At 38.8% G+C, this 19,994-nt stretch overlaps 1 protein-coding gene across 8 annotated transcripts in view; it reads right to left on the bottom strand.

The window, feature by feature from the left end:
• The window catches only part of ARHGAP12 (Rho GTPase activating protein 12), a 123,767-nt gene that overhangs the window by 92,535 nt on the left and 11,238 nt on the right, over positions 1–19,994 (bottom strand). For all 8 annotated transcript variants that reach the window (XM_064368487.1, XM_064368489.1, XM_064368490.1 and 5 more), the window contains exons 2-3: positions 7,739–7,777; positions 5,138–5,892 (exon numbers count right to left, since the gene is read on the bottom strand). In XM_064368487.1, coding sequence (XP_064224557.1) covers positions 5,138–5,815 — 678 coding nt within the window. In that variant the 5' untranslated portion in view covers positions 5,816–5,892; positions 7,739–7,777. The remainder of the gene's footprint in view (positions 1–5,137; positions 5,893–7,738; positions 7,778–19,994) is intronic.

Here is a 19,994-nt window from a genome sequence, read left to right as displayed (position 1 = left end):
AATGTCATTATGCAGTGCATGACTGTACACACACACACACACACACACACACACATGCATGCACACATACACTCCCTTATCAGTTCTATTTCTCCGGAGAAGCCTAATATAGCTATGAGTTCTTAGACTTGACATAAAAGCATGATCTATAAAAGGGAAAACTGATAAACTGGACTTCCACAAAGTTAAAACTAGTTCTTAGACTTAACACAAAACCATGATTCCACAAAAGGAAAACCAGATAAACAAGACTTAATCAAAGTTAAAAACTTTGGCTCTGCAAAAACTCTATTAAGAGGATGAAAAGGCAAGCTACATGCTGGGAGAAAATATCTGCAAACCATATATTTGGCAAATGGCTACTATCTAAACTATGTAAAAAAAAAAAACTCTCAAAATTCAACAGTTAAAAAAAAACAAGTAACGGGCAAAAGACATGCAGAAACATTTCCATGAAAAGGATGTATCAATGGCAAATAAACACATGAAAACATATTCAACATCAGTAGCCATCAGAGAAATGCACATCAAAATCAAAATGAGATATCATTACCCACCTATTTTATTTATGGCTAAAATAAAAAAATAGTGACAACACTAAACACTGAGCACACAGAGGAACCAGATTACTCATGCGTTGCTAGTGGGAATGTAAAATGGTACACTCTGTAAAAATGCTTTGACTATTTCCTAAAAACTAACCATGCAACTAATTTATGAATAGCAATTTCACTTGTGGGCATATATCCGAAAAATATGAAAAGTTATATTCACATAAAAATCTGTAGGGAAGTGTTTATAGCAGCTTTGTTTGCAATATTTATAGTTGCCAAAAACTGGAAACAACATAGATGTTCTTCAATGGATGAATGGTTAAATTAACTATGGTACATCCATACCATAGAGTATTACTCAGCAAAAAAAAAACAAATTATTGATAACACACAGCAGCCTGGCTCAATCTACCGAGTTATACTGAATGAAAAGGCCAATCCCCAAAGGTATGATTCTGTTTATATAAAATTCTTCAAATGACAAAATTATAGCAATGGAGAACAGATGAGTGGCGATCAGGGTTAAGGAGGGTTAAGGTGGGAGGGAATTGGTTATGGCTATAAAAGGGCAACATACAGAATCCCTGTGGAAATGCTCAGCATATTAACTGTACCAATATAAAACCCCTGATTGTGATATTACAGTATAGTTTTGCAACATGCTACCACTAAAGGTAACTGGATAGAAGGTACAAGAGACCTTTCCAAATTATCATCATTATTATTTTGAGACAGGATCTCACTCTGTTGCCCAAGCTGGAGTGCAATGGCACAATCTCAGGTCTCTGCAACCTCTGCCTCCTGGGCTCAAGTGATCCTCCCACCTCAGCCTCCAAATAGCTGGGACTATAGGCACATGCCACCACACCCAACTAATTTTTGTAGAGACAGGGTTTCGCCGTGTTGCCCAGTTTAGTCTCGAACTCCTGGGCCCAGGCAATCCTCCCACTTCGGCCTCTCAAAAGTGCTAGTACAGGTATGTGCCACTTCACCTGGCCGCCAAATTATTTCTTGTAACTGCTTATGAATCTACAATTATCTCAAAATGAAAAGTTTAATTAAAGAAGACTGATCAGTAGTGACATAAGTCAGAAAAATGAAAACCTCCTAGGAGAGACACAGGAGCTGAGGATGTGGCTATTGTGGAAGGGGCTTGAGATGGGTTACAGAGTATATACATAAGTAAAAATTCATCAAGCCATACACTGAAAATTAATAATATTTACACCCTGGCTATGCCTGAATAAAAAAATTATTTGTTTGTTTGTTTTATTTTATTCTTGAGATAGGAGTCTCACTCTGTCACCCAGGCTAGAGTACAGTGGCGTGATCTCCACTCACCGCAACCTCCACCTCCCAGGTTCAAGCAATTCTCCCACTTCAACCTCCAGAGTAGCTGGGATTACAGGTGCCTGCCACCACGGCCAGCTAATTTTTGTATTTTTTAGTAAAGACGAGTTTTCACCATGTTGGCCAGGCAGCTGGTCTCGAACTCCTGACCTCAGGTGATCCACCCACTTTAGACTCCCAAAGTGCTGGGATTACAGGCGTGAGCCACTGTGCCCAGCCAAAAAATTATTTCAATTTGGCATCTGATTATTAATCTTGTTGACTGTGATAGTTGTATTATGTATAAAATTTTGTGGAGATTTTTGGGTTTTGTTTTTGTTTTTTAGAGACGAGGTCTCACTATGTCACTCAGGCTGGTCTCAAACTCCTGGCCTCAAGTGAACCTCCCACCTCAGCCTCCTGCATAGCTGGGACTAGAGGCACACACTAAAATTCTTTTTACATTCTTGTAAATGTATCAACAATGAAACCATGAGTATCTTTAGCAGAAACCGTTTGGGTGGTGTGGTGGAGCCAGAAATCACACTAGAGAAGTTACCAAGTGAGTGGGAAATGAGGAAATGCAGAAAAGTAAATACATACCACTCTTTCCAAAGGTCACCAATAAAGGTAAAGGAAGATAAAACAATGTTCGGAAGGGAAGACGCAGCTGAAGAAGAGCCTTACTAAGGTGAGAAAAACATGAGCAAATGTAAATGCTGAAAAACACTTGAGAACAAGTCTAAAACCCTATGAGCACAATACTATATAATCTTTGGCACAAGGTGAGTGAAATGTGGGAAGAGTGAATAAGAAGAAAATGCTCTTTGATTGAACAGCAAATGCTTGTATTGTACTGGGGGAAAAGAGGATTGTTGATACCGGTGTATTTATAGATCTGATGGTGGAAATAATAAGATAACAACAATAATAATGGCAGCTATATTTCATGGTAAACTTATTGTTATATCCAGTCCCCAAGGGGGCTCCTCAAAGATTCTCAAATCCTGGTATGCACACCCCTGTGTAGTCTCCTCCCACAAATAAGAGGGCTGAACCGCACAATCATTTGGATATGACAGTGGGAAATTTCCAAAATGAGGACTTAAAAGACAATGCAGTGTCTACCACATTCTCTCTACTCCATCTGGAGAAAGCTATAAACAACACACAAGCAGCCAGGAAGAGGCCCAACTAGCCCCACATGAGTGAGCCATCTTCAGAAGCAGCTCCTCCAGCCCTGGCCTTCATTAGGACTGCAACCTTGGGAGATAGCCCTAGCCTTCGGAATCACCCAACTAAGCTACTTCTGATTTAGTGACTCACAGGAATCAAGTGATAATGTTTACTATTTTAAGCCACTTAAAATAGGGGTAGTTTATTAAGCATCAATACATATATAATGCATTTATCATGTGCCTCAAGAACCCTGAGACTCCAACTTTAAAATGAAGAAACTAAAACACAAAGAGGTTCAGTAATTTTCTCCAATTATCACACAGCTGACAAGTGATATAGGACCAGATTCCAATCTAAAGCCAGTACTATTAACTATGTGCTCCCCAAAGTTGAAGTAGTTTCCATCCCATGGCTTTCATGTTTGCAGTAAAGTGGAAGGCAAGGCTTTCTTCTCACGAGAGCAGGGGAAAGTAAGTGAATCAGATAACTAAGGAAAACGGAGAAGGTCTAAAACAGCTGCCATGGAGAATTAGGAAGAGGGCTGGCTGGAGAAATCTAAAAGGATTTCCAAACAGTGTTAAGGCCCCAGGAGAGATTACAAGCCATGGAACTCCAGGGCAGTGAACTTAATTTAAGATGACTATAATGAAAGAAACACAGGATTGTGTGTGTACAGAAATATAAAATGTAATTTGAAGTGTGAAATAGTGGTGATGGCTGGATGGAATCCTGTGTCTTTCCTAAAGCCCATTAATTCCTTAAGGAGCTATATATAGAAAAATAGCTATATATTCTATGTCAGAGTATCACATAAAGACTGAATAAAAACCCATTAAGATATACAATGATAAACTGACAGAGCTATTTAATGTAGCTTCCTTCATCTCAAACACCAGAAGTTTTTCTAGAGAGTCTTTCCCTTTTTCCTATTTTCATTCCAAAATGTCACAAGAAAAATTACAACCTACAGAAAGAATATACTTCCATGACAATCAGACCTCACTTAAGGGCACACCTCACAATTATTCACAGACTTGATGAGTAATCTTACAACAGAGTCTCACACCAAAAATTCATTATTTTTAAAGTCACTTAAAATTAGACTTTTCAAAATATATTCAAGTTTCAACTTCATGCATGCACTTTTAAAATGTCTTCACTTCACTCGAGAAATAAAATGGCATAGACCTAAGACCTAATCTCAAAAGAAAGTTAGGTTAAAAAAAAAAAATAGCCAGGTGCAGTAGCACACACCTATAATCCCAGCTCTCTAGAGGCCAAGGCAGGAGGATCACTTGAGCCCAGGAAGCGATCAGCCTGGGCAACACAGTGAGACCCTGTCTCTACAAAAACAACTTTTTTTTTAATTAGCTGAGTGTGGTGGCACACACCTGTAGTACTAGCTACTGGGGAGGAGCTCAGGTGAGAGGATCACTTGAGCCCAGGAGGTACAGGCTGCAGTGAGCCATGACGGTTCCACTTCATTACAGCCTTGGTGACAGAGCAAGACCGTGTCTTCAAAACAAAACAAAAAAAAGAAACATGGCATAGACCTATGGAAAAGAGAAAATGTTTTCCAGGTTAATAGGCACCAAAATCAAGTGTGGATACTTAAGACACTTAAGACAAAAGTTAGCAGTTAATATTCCAATGACACTTTTCCTGATATAATCATTATCACCTGAAGACTTCTTGGAAACAAGTCAAAATGGGTACAGGTAGAAAAGAGTAAAAACTTTTCTATTAAAAGAAATATCATCACTGAATAAGTAAATCCCTTCTGCCTTATATGTAATCAATAGAGAGAGGGGAAAAAATAGTTTCCACTTAAAAGTAGATCTAGTCCTGTAATGGTATAAAAATAATTATGAAAATCAAAAAGTGAGCCTTTATCAACTCCACAAGTTATTTCATATATTTTCTATCTCTTTAAATCAGGAGAGAACCCATGTACTCTGAAAATACAAAGCAAAACAAGTCTTAACTCTTACAAATATTTCAATTAAAAGAAAAACTGTAACTAATATTTTTACTAGGGTGGTACAAGTGTTTCCTCATTCTATTTTTAATCTTACCCTTATCTGTTCAGTGGAGCTGCTGCTAAGTTCATCACCAGATTCAGAATCTTGATGTATTCTTTCGGAGCCTTCTCCTGCGGAATCACAAGATTGTTCCTGGGAGAAGCTAGTTTTCTCTATGTCCAAGAACTCTGGACCAGGAAAATGACCAAATAAGCGTGTCCTATTTTGGCTGGAAACTTTAGGAGAATGTGAGTCATTGTTAAACTTTCCGTTATTATGGGTCAGGTCCAGACTTAGGTTGAGAGTCTGACCTGGATTATAACTGGGTCCAAAATTCTGATTGGCATCACGAATAAGACCTGTTCCTTGAACAGACGACGATGGCTTTCCAAAACTTGAAAGCTCAGGCAATTTGTTCACATTTTCTGTTGATCTCTGAAGATGCAAACTCTGCATTATTTTTGTGGAATCATTTGGCAGACCAGCTACCTGCTTAACAGGTGGCATTAGAGCTTTGCGCGTGACCTCCTTCACATACTGGGCTGGCACATAAAATGCTTTGGAATTCTCATCTGGCTTGACTTGCCACCAGTCATTATTGGTTTTTTTCACCAAGATGTACCGCTCCCCTTGTTTTATCACAATCTTTCTGTCCTTTGCTTCATATTCATAATCATATTCCACCTCAATATACACTTGTCCTGGAATAATCTTCCCACTTCTGTCAGCCATTTTCACTCAATAATATTCACCTCTCAAAAAGGATGTTATGCCACATTATGGCTTTATGGCTTGTTGGACGAAGATAGCTGTTTCATTTAAATGGAGGAAGAGAATGAAGAAAAAAGTTAATGCAAACTGGATTTGGTATTTACTCACAAGCATCATACAGTATAGGCCATTTAAAGAACATTACTTCAAATCCCAAAAAGCAAACATGTGTCTAATATCATATGTACTGCTACATTAAAAACACTTTAATTCTAATTGTAATCTACATTTTTCAGTCTCTTATGACCAAAACCAAAGCCAATAACTAGAATAGTAAATATATGCTAACCAGGTAAACAGAACGGTTGAGAAGAACTTTCCTTCCTTTCAAGACTCCCTCAAATCTCATTCACCTTCTTAGAAAGGCTCACTAATGGCCAGGCGCAGTAGCTCATGCTTTAATCCCAGCACTTTGGGAGGCCGAGGCAGGCAGATCACAAGGTCAAGAGATCAAGACCATCCTGGCCAACATGGTGAAACCCCATCTCTATTAAAAATACAAAAATTAACTGGGCATGGTGGCACGTGCCTGTAGTCCCAGCTACTCGGGAGGCTGAGGCAGGAGAATCACTTGAACTCGAGAGGCGGAGGTTGAGCTACTGCACTCCAGCCTGGCAACAGAGCAAGACGCTGTCTCAAAAAAAAAAAAAAAAAAAGAAAGGCTCACTAATAATAACCAATATGCATTTACTTTTATTTCTATACCAATTCCTAAATATTTTAGTACCTCCTAGAACATAACATTACAGGTTTAAATGATCACTGCATCCTCATGTCGCTATAGCATGAGCTAGTTCTCATCTATCTGTGGATGAACTGTGTTCCCCCAAAAGATAGTTCAAGTCCTAACCCCAGGACCCGGGAATGTAACTTTATTTGGAAAGAGGGTATTTACAGATGTAATCAAGTTAAGACAAGGTCATATTTATTTAGGGTGGGCCCTCAAATCCAATGACTGATGCATTTATAAGGAGAGGGTGATTAAGGGCACGGTGGCTCACACCTGTAAACCCAACATTTTGGGAGGCTGAGCCCAGGAGTTTGAGACCAGCCCGGCCAACACGGCAAAACCCTGCCTCTACAAGAATTATAAAAATTAGCTGGGTGTGGTGGCTTGCACCTGTAGTCCCAGCTACTTGGGAAGCTGAGGTAGGATCTCCTGAGCCCGGGAGGTTGAGATTGTGGTGAGCCAAGATCACGCCACTGCACTCTGGGTGACAAGAGTGAGACTCTATCTCCAAAAAAAAAAGAAAGAAAGAAAGAAAAAAAGGAGAATGAGATTTACACAGAGGAAAGCTACAGAGGGAGAAGACTATCTGAAGAGAGAGACAGAAACTGGAGTGGAGTGAAGCAGCTAAAAGCCATGAAACACCAAGGACTGCTGGCAACTACCAGAAGCCGAGAAGGGGTGAGGAAGGAAGGATTCTCCCCAAGAGCCTTCTGAGGGAGCACGCCCCTGCCAAAACTGATTTTGGACGTCTAGTCTCCAGACCAGTGAGAGAATAAAAATAAATTTCTGCTGTTTAAGCACCCCAGTTTGCAGTGTTTGTTACAGCAGCCCTAGGAAACAAATGCATTCAACCCAATGCTCAAGGATCCTAAGGCAAACTGAGATTTACCAAAAATGTGTAAACCTGAGGTTCCATAACAACCTACTAATTTTCTTCAACACACAAGTACTAAGCATATTACTGTACACTACAGGTGTAGTAACCACCATTCTCCTCAGGATAACAATATTCTCTGTGACAGATAAAGCCTATAAGGCTAGGTGGTAAGTCAATTAGTCACTGATACAATTTTAGTAACTGAAATTTACTTTCTAGACCAACTACTTGACTAACAAATTTAATAAAATACAGTTTCAAAAAAATAAAACATTACCTTAGAACAAGGAGATCTATACCAGTATCACATTTAAACCTGTAAAAAAAAAAAAAAAGATCATTAACTCAAACCAAGATCACTGAAATAAGACTAAGAATATAATGTTGCTTATAATTTTAGAAGCAAAACTTTTTTATAACAGCTATAAAGAACCAGGAAAGTTTTATACATCAAGATTGTGGTCAGCACTGCCCTCCAAACAAGTGCAAACACAACCACCAACAGCCACTGAGGCTGGCTTTACCACTGCCCTCTCCCACTGCATTTCCACACTGTCTCAACTTCATTTTGTCCCTTATTTTTTATTCTGACAAGCATCTTTGTAAACTTCTGATTACATAAGAAACAACTCTAATGTTATAAAACTGTTAAGATAAAAGATCTGTTTTTCAAGTTTATGGTATTGAATAGGTAAAGAGAATAAAAACATATGTTAAAAGTTATTAGGTATCCTAACACATTTGTCCACTGTTTGTTCATTTGAGACAGAGTCTCACTCTGTTGCCCAGGCTGGAGTGCAGTGGTGTGATCTCAGCTCACTGCAGCCTCTGCCTCACGGGTTCAAGCAATTCTCCTGCCTCAGCCTTCTAAGAAGCTGAGATTACAGGCATGAGCCACCATGACTGGCTAATTTTTGCATTTTTAGTAGAGACGGGGTTTTGCCATGTTGGCCAGGCTGGTCTCAAACTCCTGATCTAGGTGACGTGCTCATCTCAACCTCCCAAAATGCTGGGATTACAGGCATGAGCCACCACATCCAGCTATCTATTTTTGAGACACAGTCTCACTCTGTTATGCAGGCTGGAGTGCTGCTATACAATGTGGAGTCATTGCAACCACCACCTCCTGGCCTCAAGCTACTTTCCCACCTCAGCTTCCCAAGTGGCAGGAACTGCAGGTGTACACCACCACACCCTGTTAATTTTTGTATTTTTTGTAGAGGTGAGGTTTCACCATGTTGCCCAGCTTGGTCTTAAGCTCCTGGGCTCACGTGATCCACCCACCTGTGCTTCTCAAAGTGCTGTGATTACAGGTGCGACCGTGCCCAGCCTACTTACTAATATTAAATAGGGAAAAATACCTTAACAATGGAGAGATTTGGCAGCACAAGCTTAACCAAATGATCAAACTTAACAGCACTAACACAACCTGATATGTCTCCTATGTGATGTAGTAAGAGACACAATGTCACCTATGTTGTATTCTTGTCAAAAGCACGTTTCACCTTAAGCAATTATTAGAAAACAGTCAAACAAATCCAGAATGTAAGACATTCTATTAGAAAACAGACCTGAACTCTTCAAAAAAGTATCATCAAGGGAGTGGGATTCTTCTAGATTAAAAACGACTATTGATACATAACAACCAAATCTACTTGGTGGTCCAATAAATACCTCAAATTTATCATATCCAAAATGTATTCCCTTCTCTACTCTACCCAAGCTCTGCCAAATATGCTCACCCCATGGTCTTTCCCATCACAGTAAACAGGAATTCTGACCTTTCTGATGGTCAGTCATTATTTTCATGCATTACCAGGACACTGTATGCTTTGATCCTTTACCTATACAAATTTTTCAAAACTTTTCAAAATTTTACATTGAAATGCTTATCCTCGGGTGATTTTTTTTGTTTCATTTTTTTCCAGGGAAGTAATAAAGTAACTTAAGAAATATCTTTGAAGATACAGAGATGAGCGAAGCAATATGCAGCTACTTTTCAGAAGGTTACATCAGCTCAGACACATTATAGTTAGACATTTATCCATAAGAATGGAGAAAAGAAGGATGAAGAATAACAAGTGAGCTATATGGTTTCACACTAGTGGGAGAGGAACTATGGGGCTGGGGAACAACAATGGGTTAAAGGCCAGTCCACGTTCAATCTCTTTCACTGCCAGACTTTATGACGACACCTTCCCCAGTGACTATAAAGGTAAGTACGAAGAAGGAGTTAGGGAGAAAGATGAGGAAGTTGGTTTCACTAGGTTAAACATGAGACATCCAACCTAGAGTTTTAATTAAAGGCAATGAGAAGTAGGAGGGCAAAGGAGATGGAGAAGTAGTCAAAAGGTATCTCTATAAAAAAGGTAGTTAGATATCAAGGCAGGTAAAACGAGCAAGAGTGAACACAGTGTGATAAAGAGTAAGAGCTAAGACAGATTTCTAGTCAATACCAGGGTGAAGGGTGGGAAAAGAGGTTGGGAAGCCCCAAGATAAACTATTAAAATTATAAACATACAGAAAGCCACATTGCAGGAACTACATGTAACAATCCAAGGTCAAAGAAAAGCCACATAAAAATGAAAGAAAAAAGCTTATTATAAATTACAGATTCAGAAAGAATGAAAATATTAACCCTTTGTTAAATGTATAGTTTACAAATATTTTCCCGATTATGTAGGTCGTCTCTTCATTCTGTTGACTATTTCCCTTGCCATGCAGAAGCATCTCAGTTTGATATAATCCCATGTGTTGGCAGTACACTGAGCTCCACAGAAACAATGCCAGGGCAAGTGTGAGCCAAACAGGCACTGAGCAACTCTGTGCCTTGCTGAAGAAAAATAACCAAACATGAGCAAAATCCAAAGAAGTCACGAAGCAAAATGTCATCATACACATTCTTTGTGCAAACTCGCCAGGAGGAGCACAAGAAGAAGCACCCAGATGCTTCAGTCAGCTTCTCAGGGTCTTCTATGAAGTGCTCCAAGAGGTGGAAAACCATGTTTGCTAAAGAAAAGGGAAAAAGTGAAGACAGGCAAAGACAAATCAGGCCCATTATGAATGAGAAATGAAAACCTACATCCCTCCTAAAGGTTAAACAAAATAGAATTCAAGGATCCCAAGACACCCAAGAGGCCTCCTCTGTTTGGCCTTTTGCTTGTTCCATTCTGAGTTGGGCCAAAAATAAAAGGTGAACATCCTGGCCTATCCACTGGATATATCGCAAAGAAACTGGGAGAGATGCAGATGACGCTGCTGCAGATGACAAGCAATGTTATGGAAAGATGGTTGTGAAGCTGAAGGAAAAATACAAGAAGGATATTGCTGCATACCAAGCTAAAGGAAAGTCTGATGCTCCAAAAAAAACAGGTGTTATTAAGGCTGAAAAAAAGGCAAAAAAAAAGGAAGGAAGATGAGGAAAATGAAGAGAAGGAGGACAAGGAGGAAAATAAAGATAAACATGAAGATGACGACCAATCAGTTGGTTCTAGGTTTTTTGTTTTTTTTTTTTGTCTATAAAGCATTTAACCCTCCTGTACACAACTCAGTCCTTTTGAAGAAAAAACTGAAATACAAGGCTGTGTAAGATTTGTTTTCAAACTACAGTGTTTCTCTTTTTTTGTACAGTTAATACACTACCAAACGTGTCTTCAGGTAGCCCTGTCCTGGTGGTATTTTCAATAGCCACTAACCTTCTTGGTATAATATGGTGGCTATAAAATGGCATGGAATTTAAAAGTATTTGGTGCACAGAACAAATCAGTTACATATGGAGATGATAGTTTCTTCATCTTCAGTTGTCTCTATGCAGCTTATACAAAATAATTTTCTGTTAACTAAATACCACTCTGTAATTGCAAAAACAAAAAGCTGCAGTTGTTTTGTCAAAATTCTGAATGCTTTTAGTACAATTTTTTATTAAGAAAATAATAATAATGCCATTTGCCATTTTTGCTTTTGTTGCCTGTGCTTTCGAGGTCATGTCCAAAAGTCCTTGCCCAGACCAATGTTACGAAGCATTTCCCCTATGTTTTCTTTCTATAGCAGATTCATAGTTTTAGGATTTATATTTAATCTCTAATCCCATTTTGAAATGATTGTTCTTTATGGTAAGAGATAAGGGTCTAGCTTCATTCCTTTGCATGTCGCTATAGAGCTGACAAGGGGCTAACATCCAAAAGAGATAAAGAATCAAATAACAGCAAAAACAACAACAACAACAACAACAACAACAAATAATCCAATTAGCCGGGCGCGGTGGCTCACACCTGTAATCCCAGCACTTTGGGAGGCCGAGGCGGGTGGATCACGAGGTCAAGAGATCGAGACCATCCAGGTCAACAAGGTGAAACCCCGCCTCTACTAAAAAAATACAAAAATTAGCCAGGCATGGTGGCACGTGCCTGTAATCCCAGCTACTCAGGAGGCTGAGGCAGGAGAATTGCCTGAACCCAGGAGGCGGAGGTTGCGGTGAGCCGAGATCGCGCCATTGCACTCCAGCCTGGGTAACAAGAGCGAAACTCCGTCTCAAAAAAGAAAAAAATAAATAAAATAAAATAATCCAATTAAACAATGGGCAAAAGACCTGAACAGATGTTCTTCAAAAGAAGACACACAAACGGCCAACAGGTATAAGAAAAAAATGCTCAACATCACTAATCAGGGAAATGCAAATCAAACCCACAATGAGAAAGCACCTCACCCACTAGAATGGGTATTATCAAAAAGGCAAAAGATAAGCTGGTGAGAATGTGGAGAAAGGGGAACCCTTATATACTATTAGGGTTAATGAAAATTAGTACAGCCATAATGAAAAACAATATGGAACTTCCTCAAAATACTAAAAATGGAACTATTATATGATCCAGCAATCCCATTACTGGGCATATATCCTAAGGAAACAAAAACAGTATGTTGAAGATAAATCTGTACTCCCACGTTTATTGCAGCAGTATTCAAAATAGGCAAGACATAGAATTAATCTAACTGTCCATCAAAGGATACATGTGTATATATATAAACACATACACACAATGGAATACTATTCAGCCATAAAAAAGAAGGCAATCCTGCCTTTTGAAACAACATGAATGAAGCCAGTGGATATTATGTTAAATGAAATATGCTAGGCACAGAAAGACAAACACCAGATGGTTTCACTCATGTGGAATTTAAAAAACTCATCTCAAAGAAGTTGAGGCTGGGTGTGATGGCTCACACCTGTAATCCCAATACTTTCAGAGGCCAAGGCAGGCAGATCACCTGAGGTCGGGAGTTCCAGACCAGCCTGACCAACATGGAGAAACCCTGTCTCTACTAAAAATACAAAATTAGTCGGGTGTGGTGCTGCATGCCTGTAATACCAGCTACTCAGGAGGCTGAGGCAGGAGAATTGCTTAAACCCGGAGAGCGGAGGTTGCGGTGAGCCGAGATTGCACCACTGCACTCCAGCCGGGGCAACAAGAGCGAAACTCCATCTTAAAAAAAAGAAAAGTAGTTAAGAGTGAAATAGTGGTAACCAGAGCTGAGTGCCTGGGGGAAAAATGCTGAGATGTTGGTCCAAGGACACACAATTACATCAGATAGGAGGAATAAATTTCAAGAGATACAGCAAGGTGTATCAAGAGGTACAGGAGGTGACTGCAGTAAATGACAATACACTGTATTCTTGAAAACTGCAGAAAGTGGATTTGTGCTTTCACCACAAAAATGATAACTATGTGAGGTAATGCATTTGTTAATTAGCTAGATTCAGCCATTCCACTATGTATATATACTTCAAAACACCAGGTTGTAAACAATTAAAAACATAGTGTTATCAATTTTTAAAAATGTGCTGAGAATGCAGAAATGAAATCATGAAATAATTTACATTTAAAAAGATGAAATTTAAACTTCACAGAAAGGATAAAAATAAATCAAGTAAATTCTGTGGAAAAAAAAATAATTAAAATTATTATGGGGTAGCACTAAAAATTTAGATCCAGATAAAAGGATCTGTAAATATGTGAATAATTTATGCTATTTTTACTTATAAACATAAGCTGTATTGAAACAAAGGTTTACAGTTTTAATTTTGGGTTGTTTCTTCCTCTACTCCCCAAACCTGTAGATTCTATTCTTTAGAGTAAGTTGAACGCTGTTTATCCTGTTACCCTAAAGTATTTCGGTTAAAAGTTTGCTCAGTCAAATACAATGCTGTCCAAGCATGACACTCCTGTAACTGAAATGCATTCTATACTATCCCATCACCACACACCTCCATCCATATCAACCCACACACTTAGAACTACTAAGTATCCAACTCCCAGAACATACAAGGTCTGCGTATCTACTGCCTGCTACACCTGGATGCTGTTCTTAGCAGTGTCAAAAATGCCCACACAAGGTTTTCATGCCTCTTACCAGTTTTCTTCCTCCTCCCTTTTTCTAGACACTTTTTCCTCATGTTTCAACAACACACACACACATGCCTGCTTATATATTTTACTTCTCTGCCACCAAGGCAGATTCAAATTTCCTATCATGCTATTTTATAATCTAAAAGCCTCCTTTCTATCTGCCAATTTTTAAAATTTTCTTCCCATTTAAACTACCAAGAAGCCTACCAAAAATTATACAGTTCAGCAAATGTTGTCTTCCTACCCTAGGACATCTGTTTTAACCAACCACATCTCTCAGCATGATATCCTTACCAGGTATATCAAAAAAAGTAAACAGGTAAACAAAAAGTTAAAGAAACATAATGTATCTTAATTAATGAGTTTACAATTTAAGTCCAATCGAGATATGTATCACCTATTTAGCAATGCTAATATTGTGAACTATAAAATATTAACATAGCTTCAAATATATAAAATATTAAGCAACTTTACCAGTGTAAGCACTGATGCTTGGCATTAAATCCTCCAAGTAACTTTTTGAAGTACTTGTTTAAAATTAATAATCCCTAACCAGACCCCTACTACAGAAATCAATTAATCTTAATGAGCACAACAAAACAGTAAAGAACAATTCCAGTATAAGTTCCAGCAGAAGACATCATTCCATCAAATACTTCTATTAAGTTATACACTTAACAAAAATCATAGGCCATTATTAGGCACTTCAAGTTTTTTTTTTAATAAATGTTCCCTGCTTTCTTAACAACAACAACAACAACAATAACAACAAAAAGGGCTGGGCACACAGGCTCACGCCTTTGGGAGGCTAATGTGGGAGAATCCTTTGAGGTCAAGAGTTTGAGACCAGCCTGGGCAACACAGTGAGACAATGTCTCTACAAAAAATGTTTAAAATAAGAAAAAACAGATGCAAAATATAAGACATTTCTCATCTGAATTTAGGTAGGCTATCAAAGAAAAGAAGGAAAGTTTAGTGATTCTATTATAAACCATTCTGGCCATAACGAAATAGCAAAAACAGAAACAGCAAAAAGGATATAGGAAATAATCGGGCCAGACCAGTGGCTCTTGCCTGTAATCCCAACACTCTGGGAGGCAGTGGCAGGCAGATCACTTGAGGCCAGGAGTCCAAGACCAGCCTGGCCAACATAGCAAAACCCTGTCTCTACTAAAATTACAAAATAAATTAGCTGGTCATGGTGGCACACACCTGCAATCCCAGCTACTCAGGAGGCTGAGGCATGAGAATCCCTTGAACCCAGAAGGCAGAGTTTGCAATGAGCCAACATCAAGCCACTGTACTCCAGCCTCGGCAACAGAGTGACAGAGCAAGATTCTGTCTCCAAAAAAAAAAAAAAAAAAGGGAAATAATCGGGTAATTGGAAAGCAGGCAGAAATATAATCAAGTGTAAACTGGTAAAGTAAATTCAAAACCAAAATTTGAATCTGAAACAAAAATTAGGAAATGATACTGGAAGCATTTCAGGAAGCAAGCAGGTTTTAACTAAAATGACATTTGCATTGGGTATTTTTAAAAGATTTGTGCCACAAAGTCTTAGAAATAGAGTGGACTTAATGACTTTTTCTTGATTGTTATAAGAATGTAAACAATATTGCAAGAATTATAAAATGAATGTTATAAGAATGTAGAAAATATTCCAATTCAGGCCAGGCATGGCAGCTTACACCTGTAATCCCAGCACTTTGGGAGGCCAAAGCAAGAGGACTGCTTGAGGACAGGAGTTTAAGACCATCCTGGGAAACATAGGAAGACACATCTTCTACTTAAAATTAAAAAAAAAAAAAAAAAACCTCCCATATCATTACCCAAAATCTACTCAGTATTAAAAAAATAATTTTTTAGGCCAGACGTGGTGGCTCATGCCTGTAATCCCAGCTCTTTGGAAGGCCAACGCAGGCGGATCACCTGCCGTCAGCAATTCCAGACCAGCCTGACCAACAAGGAGAAACTCTGGCTCTATTAATAATACAAAAAATTAGCTGGCGGGGGTGGGGGGCTGGTGGTGGCACATGCCTGTAATCCCAGCTACTTGGGAGGCTAAGGCAGGAGAATTACTTGAACCTGGAAGACGGAGGTTGTGGTGAGCCGAGATCATGCCATTGCACTCCAGCCTGGGCAACAAGAGCAAAACTCCGTCTCAAAATAATAATAATAATTTTTAAATGCAATAAATAAATAAAATATTGAAAATATTCCAATTCAAAAAGGATGAAATATAATCTTTGGTTTGGTAATGAGTTTTTACATACTCCAAATTCGTGATCCTTCAAAGAAAAAAATTAAGCTAATATTCTATTAACAACTTGTCCTCTGTGAAAGACACTGTTAAGAGAATGAAAACATAAAGAGAAAATATTTGCAAAATGCAAGTCTGATTACAGACTTGTATCCAAAATATACAAATAATTCTAAAAACTCAATAAGAACAATTCCATTTTTAAAATGAGCGAAAGATCTGAACAGACACCTCACCAAAAAAAAAAAAAAAATATATATATATATATATATATACACACAAACACATACAGAGCAAATAAGCACTTAAAAAACTGCTCAACATCATAATCAAACTGCAAATTAAAACTACAATGAGAGACCACTGCACACCTATTAGAATGGCTAAAATCCAAAAACTAACATTACCAAATACTGATGAGGATGTAAAACAGGAATTCTCATTCTTTACTGGTGGTAAGGCAAAATTTTTGGAAGACAGTTTAGCAGTTTCTTACAAACTTAAACATGTCCTTACCATAGGATCCAGCTATCACATTTCTAGGTATTTACTCAAATGAGTGGAAAACTTATGTCCACAAAAAGTCCTGCATGTGAATGGGTATAGTAGTTTTATTCATAATTGTCCCAAAATGGAAAAAACCAAGATGTCCTTCAACAGGACAAAGGATGAACAAATTGTGAGACATTCATACAATGGACTACTATTCAGTGATAAAAGGAAATCAGGGCTGGGTGCAGTGGCTCATGCCTGTAATTCCAGTACTTGGGGGGCCAAGGCAGGTGGATCATTTGAGACCAAAAGTTCAAGTTCAGTCTGAACAAAGAAGAAAGACCCCATCTTTAGAAAAAACAAAAAATTAGCCAGGTGTAGTGGCACACACCTATAGTCCCTGCTACTTGGGAGGCTGAGGCGGGAGGATCACTTGATCCCCAGGGGTCAAGGCTGCAGTGAGTCATAATCATGTCACCACACTCTAGCCTGGACAACAGAGCAAAACCCTGTCTCGAAAAAAAAAGAGTTATCAAACCATGATAAAACATAATATATCTTAAATATACATTGCTAATGAAAGAAAGCCAGTATAAAAAAGCCACATACTGGCCGGGCGCGGCGGCTCACGCCTATAATCCCAGCACTTTGGGAGGCTGAGACGGGTGGATCACGAGGTCAAGAGATCAAGACCATCCTGGTCAACATGGTGAAACCCCGTCTCTACTAAAAATACAAAAATTAGCTGGGCATGGTGGCGCACGCCTGTAGTCCCAGCTACTTGGGAGGCTGAGGCAGGAGAATTGCTTGAACCCAGGAGGCGGAGGTTGAGGTGAGCCGAGATCGCGCCATTGCACCCCAGCCTGGGTAACAAGAGCGAAACTCCGTCTCAAAAAAAAAAAAAAAAAAAGTCACATACTGAATGATTTCAATTTATGACATTCTGGAAGTCAAAACCATAGACAGTGATTGTCTGGAGCAGGAGAAGGGGAGAGAGAATTCCATAGGTGAAGGACAGATGATGCTTTTAAGTCAAATCTATTTTGTATACAGTAATACTATAATGGTAGATATATGACATTATGCATTTATCAAAACCCACTGGTCTTTGCAATGAAAAGCATGAACTCCAATGTATGCAAATTTAAAAATACCACTGCGCAGAGGCAAGATCCCAAGATGGAAAGCAGATGTGACAAGAATCTAACAGTACTACAAATATGGGAAACGACCTCACTGAACAGTTTCGGTGGCGGGGGGCGGGGAGTGGAATACTGACATAAGTTACTTTGGAAATCAGTGGAGTCTATAAGAATACAGGCAGAAGGGGCTGGTCATGGTAGTTTACACCCATGATCCCAGCACTTTGGGAGGCCAAGGCAGGAGGATCACTTAAGGCCAGGAGTTTGAGACCAGCCTGGGCAACACAGTAAGGCTGTATCTACAAAAAATTTAAAAATAATTTTTTTTAATTGCAAAAGGAAAAATAGGCAAAAGGAACTGCACAAAAGTAGATAAAGTTCTTTCCTTAGGGGTATGAGTTAAAAAACTTGATGCTGCTTTACATGTATACTGGAATAAAACAATTTGAGTAACTGAATGTTAGATAGTAGGCACCAGGTTTCTCAATGTTGGAGTGAAATTTTACAGATAAGCAAGAGAAGGAGGCTAGAATGAACCAATTGATTAGACATGGAGACATCAGTAGGAAGTCATTTTTAGTTTACCACAAATATATAAAAGTGGTTATAGAGAAATATTACAGAAATATTACAGATGTGAATAGACACTGCTTGATATTATACACACACACACACACACACACACACACACACACACACACACACACGTATTTCCGGGCTGTCAGTAAAAATGACATGCTAGCAGCAACAAACACACCTAGCACTCAGCTGTGGCTTCTTGCATCATTCTCAAAATAAAAGCACCAGAGGTCTTCAGAAAAATGGCTGATTCTAGGAAAAGGGCAAGAAATATGCAAGATAGGCAGGTACAGGGCATCTTGTAATGCCATAATAACTTTCCCCCAAACTAGATTTTAAGTACTTGATTTAAATGCTTATTACTAGGCAACTGTGTTCTGAACCTAAAACTCAAGTTAAAATTAATGCATAGCTATCTCATATTCATAACATCTTACATTATGCTGTCCCATGTTTAAATAATTTAAACAACTTACAGACATATTTCTTTTGTTCTTTACCTTTAAACACTGTGTTTACAGCAAATCACAATGCCTGCTTTTCTCACCAAAACATAAATTACAATTTTTTAAGAAGTACTAGGGTTCTCCATTATTGAATGGTTGTTATATCTTCAAATATTCGGGCTCTTTTTTTTTTTTTTTTTTTTTGGGAGAGACAAGATCCCACTGTGTCACTAAGGCTGAAGTGCAGTGGTGCCATCATAACTCACTGCTCACTGCAGCCTCAACCTCCTTGCCTCAGGCAATCCTCCACCTCCGCCTCCTGAGTAGCTAGGACCACAGGTACATGCCACCATGCCCAGCTAAATTTCCAATTTTTTGGAGTGACAGAGTGTTAATATTTTAGCCAGGATGGTCTGGAATGCCAGGTCTCAAGCAATGATCCCACCTCGGCCTCCCAAACTGCTGGAATTATAGTCACGAGGCACTGCACCTGGCCTTAATATACAGCTATACAGCAAAGCAGAAAGTGAGGAATCTGCTGGTTTTTTTTTTTTTTTTAATTCACCAGCATGGGCAACATAGTGAGACCCTATCTCTACAAAAAAAAAAAAAAAAAAAAAAAACAATTAGCCAGGCATGTTGATTCGTGCTTGCAGTCCCAGCTACTCAGGAGGCTGAGGTGGGAGAATCACTTGAGCCCATGAGTTCGATAGAGACTGCAGTGAGCTGTTCATACACTCTAGCCCAGATGACAGAATAAGACCCTGTCTCAAAAAAAAAAACAAAAACAAAAATTCACAAACTCAATATTAAACAGCCCTGACCAAGCCCTTCCTGACCAAAAAACACTAAAGATTAAGCTGTGTTTTTGGCCCTTCAGATCTCCTTGCCCAAACTAAGAGAGTGTTAATTTAACAATGTAAGATACCAAGAAGAGAGCCTATAAAATAAAAAAAACCCATAATTAGTAAAAATAAATAAATAAATCTAAGGAACAAAAAGAATTTTTTCTTGAGCTAACAGGTTAACCATCATTTCCCTTCAGATTCTATTATTTCATCAAAAGCTCCCTATGTCCAAAATAGTTCCACATTATAAGCCCTTAAAACTATCCTTGTAGCTAGGCGTGGTGGCTCACGCCTGTAATCGCAGCACTCTGGGAGACTGAGGCAGGCAGATCACCTGGAGACCATCCTGGCCAACATGGTAA

Source organism: Aotus nancymaae, unplaced genomic scaffold, assembly GCF_030222135.1.
Source record: "Aotus nancymaae isolate 86718 unplaced genomic scaffold, 86718_ANA_hifiasm-v0.15.2.pri h1tg000077l, whole genome shotgun sequence".
Taxonomy (NCBI): Eukaryota; Metazoa; Chordata; class Mammalia; order Primates; family Aotidae; genus Aotus; species Aotus nancymaae.
The sequence above is the reverse complement of the archived record's forward strand: the minus strand, read 5'-3'. Positions and strand labels throughout refer to the sequence as shown.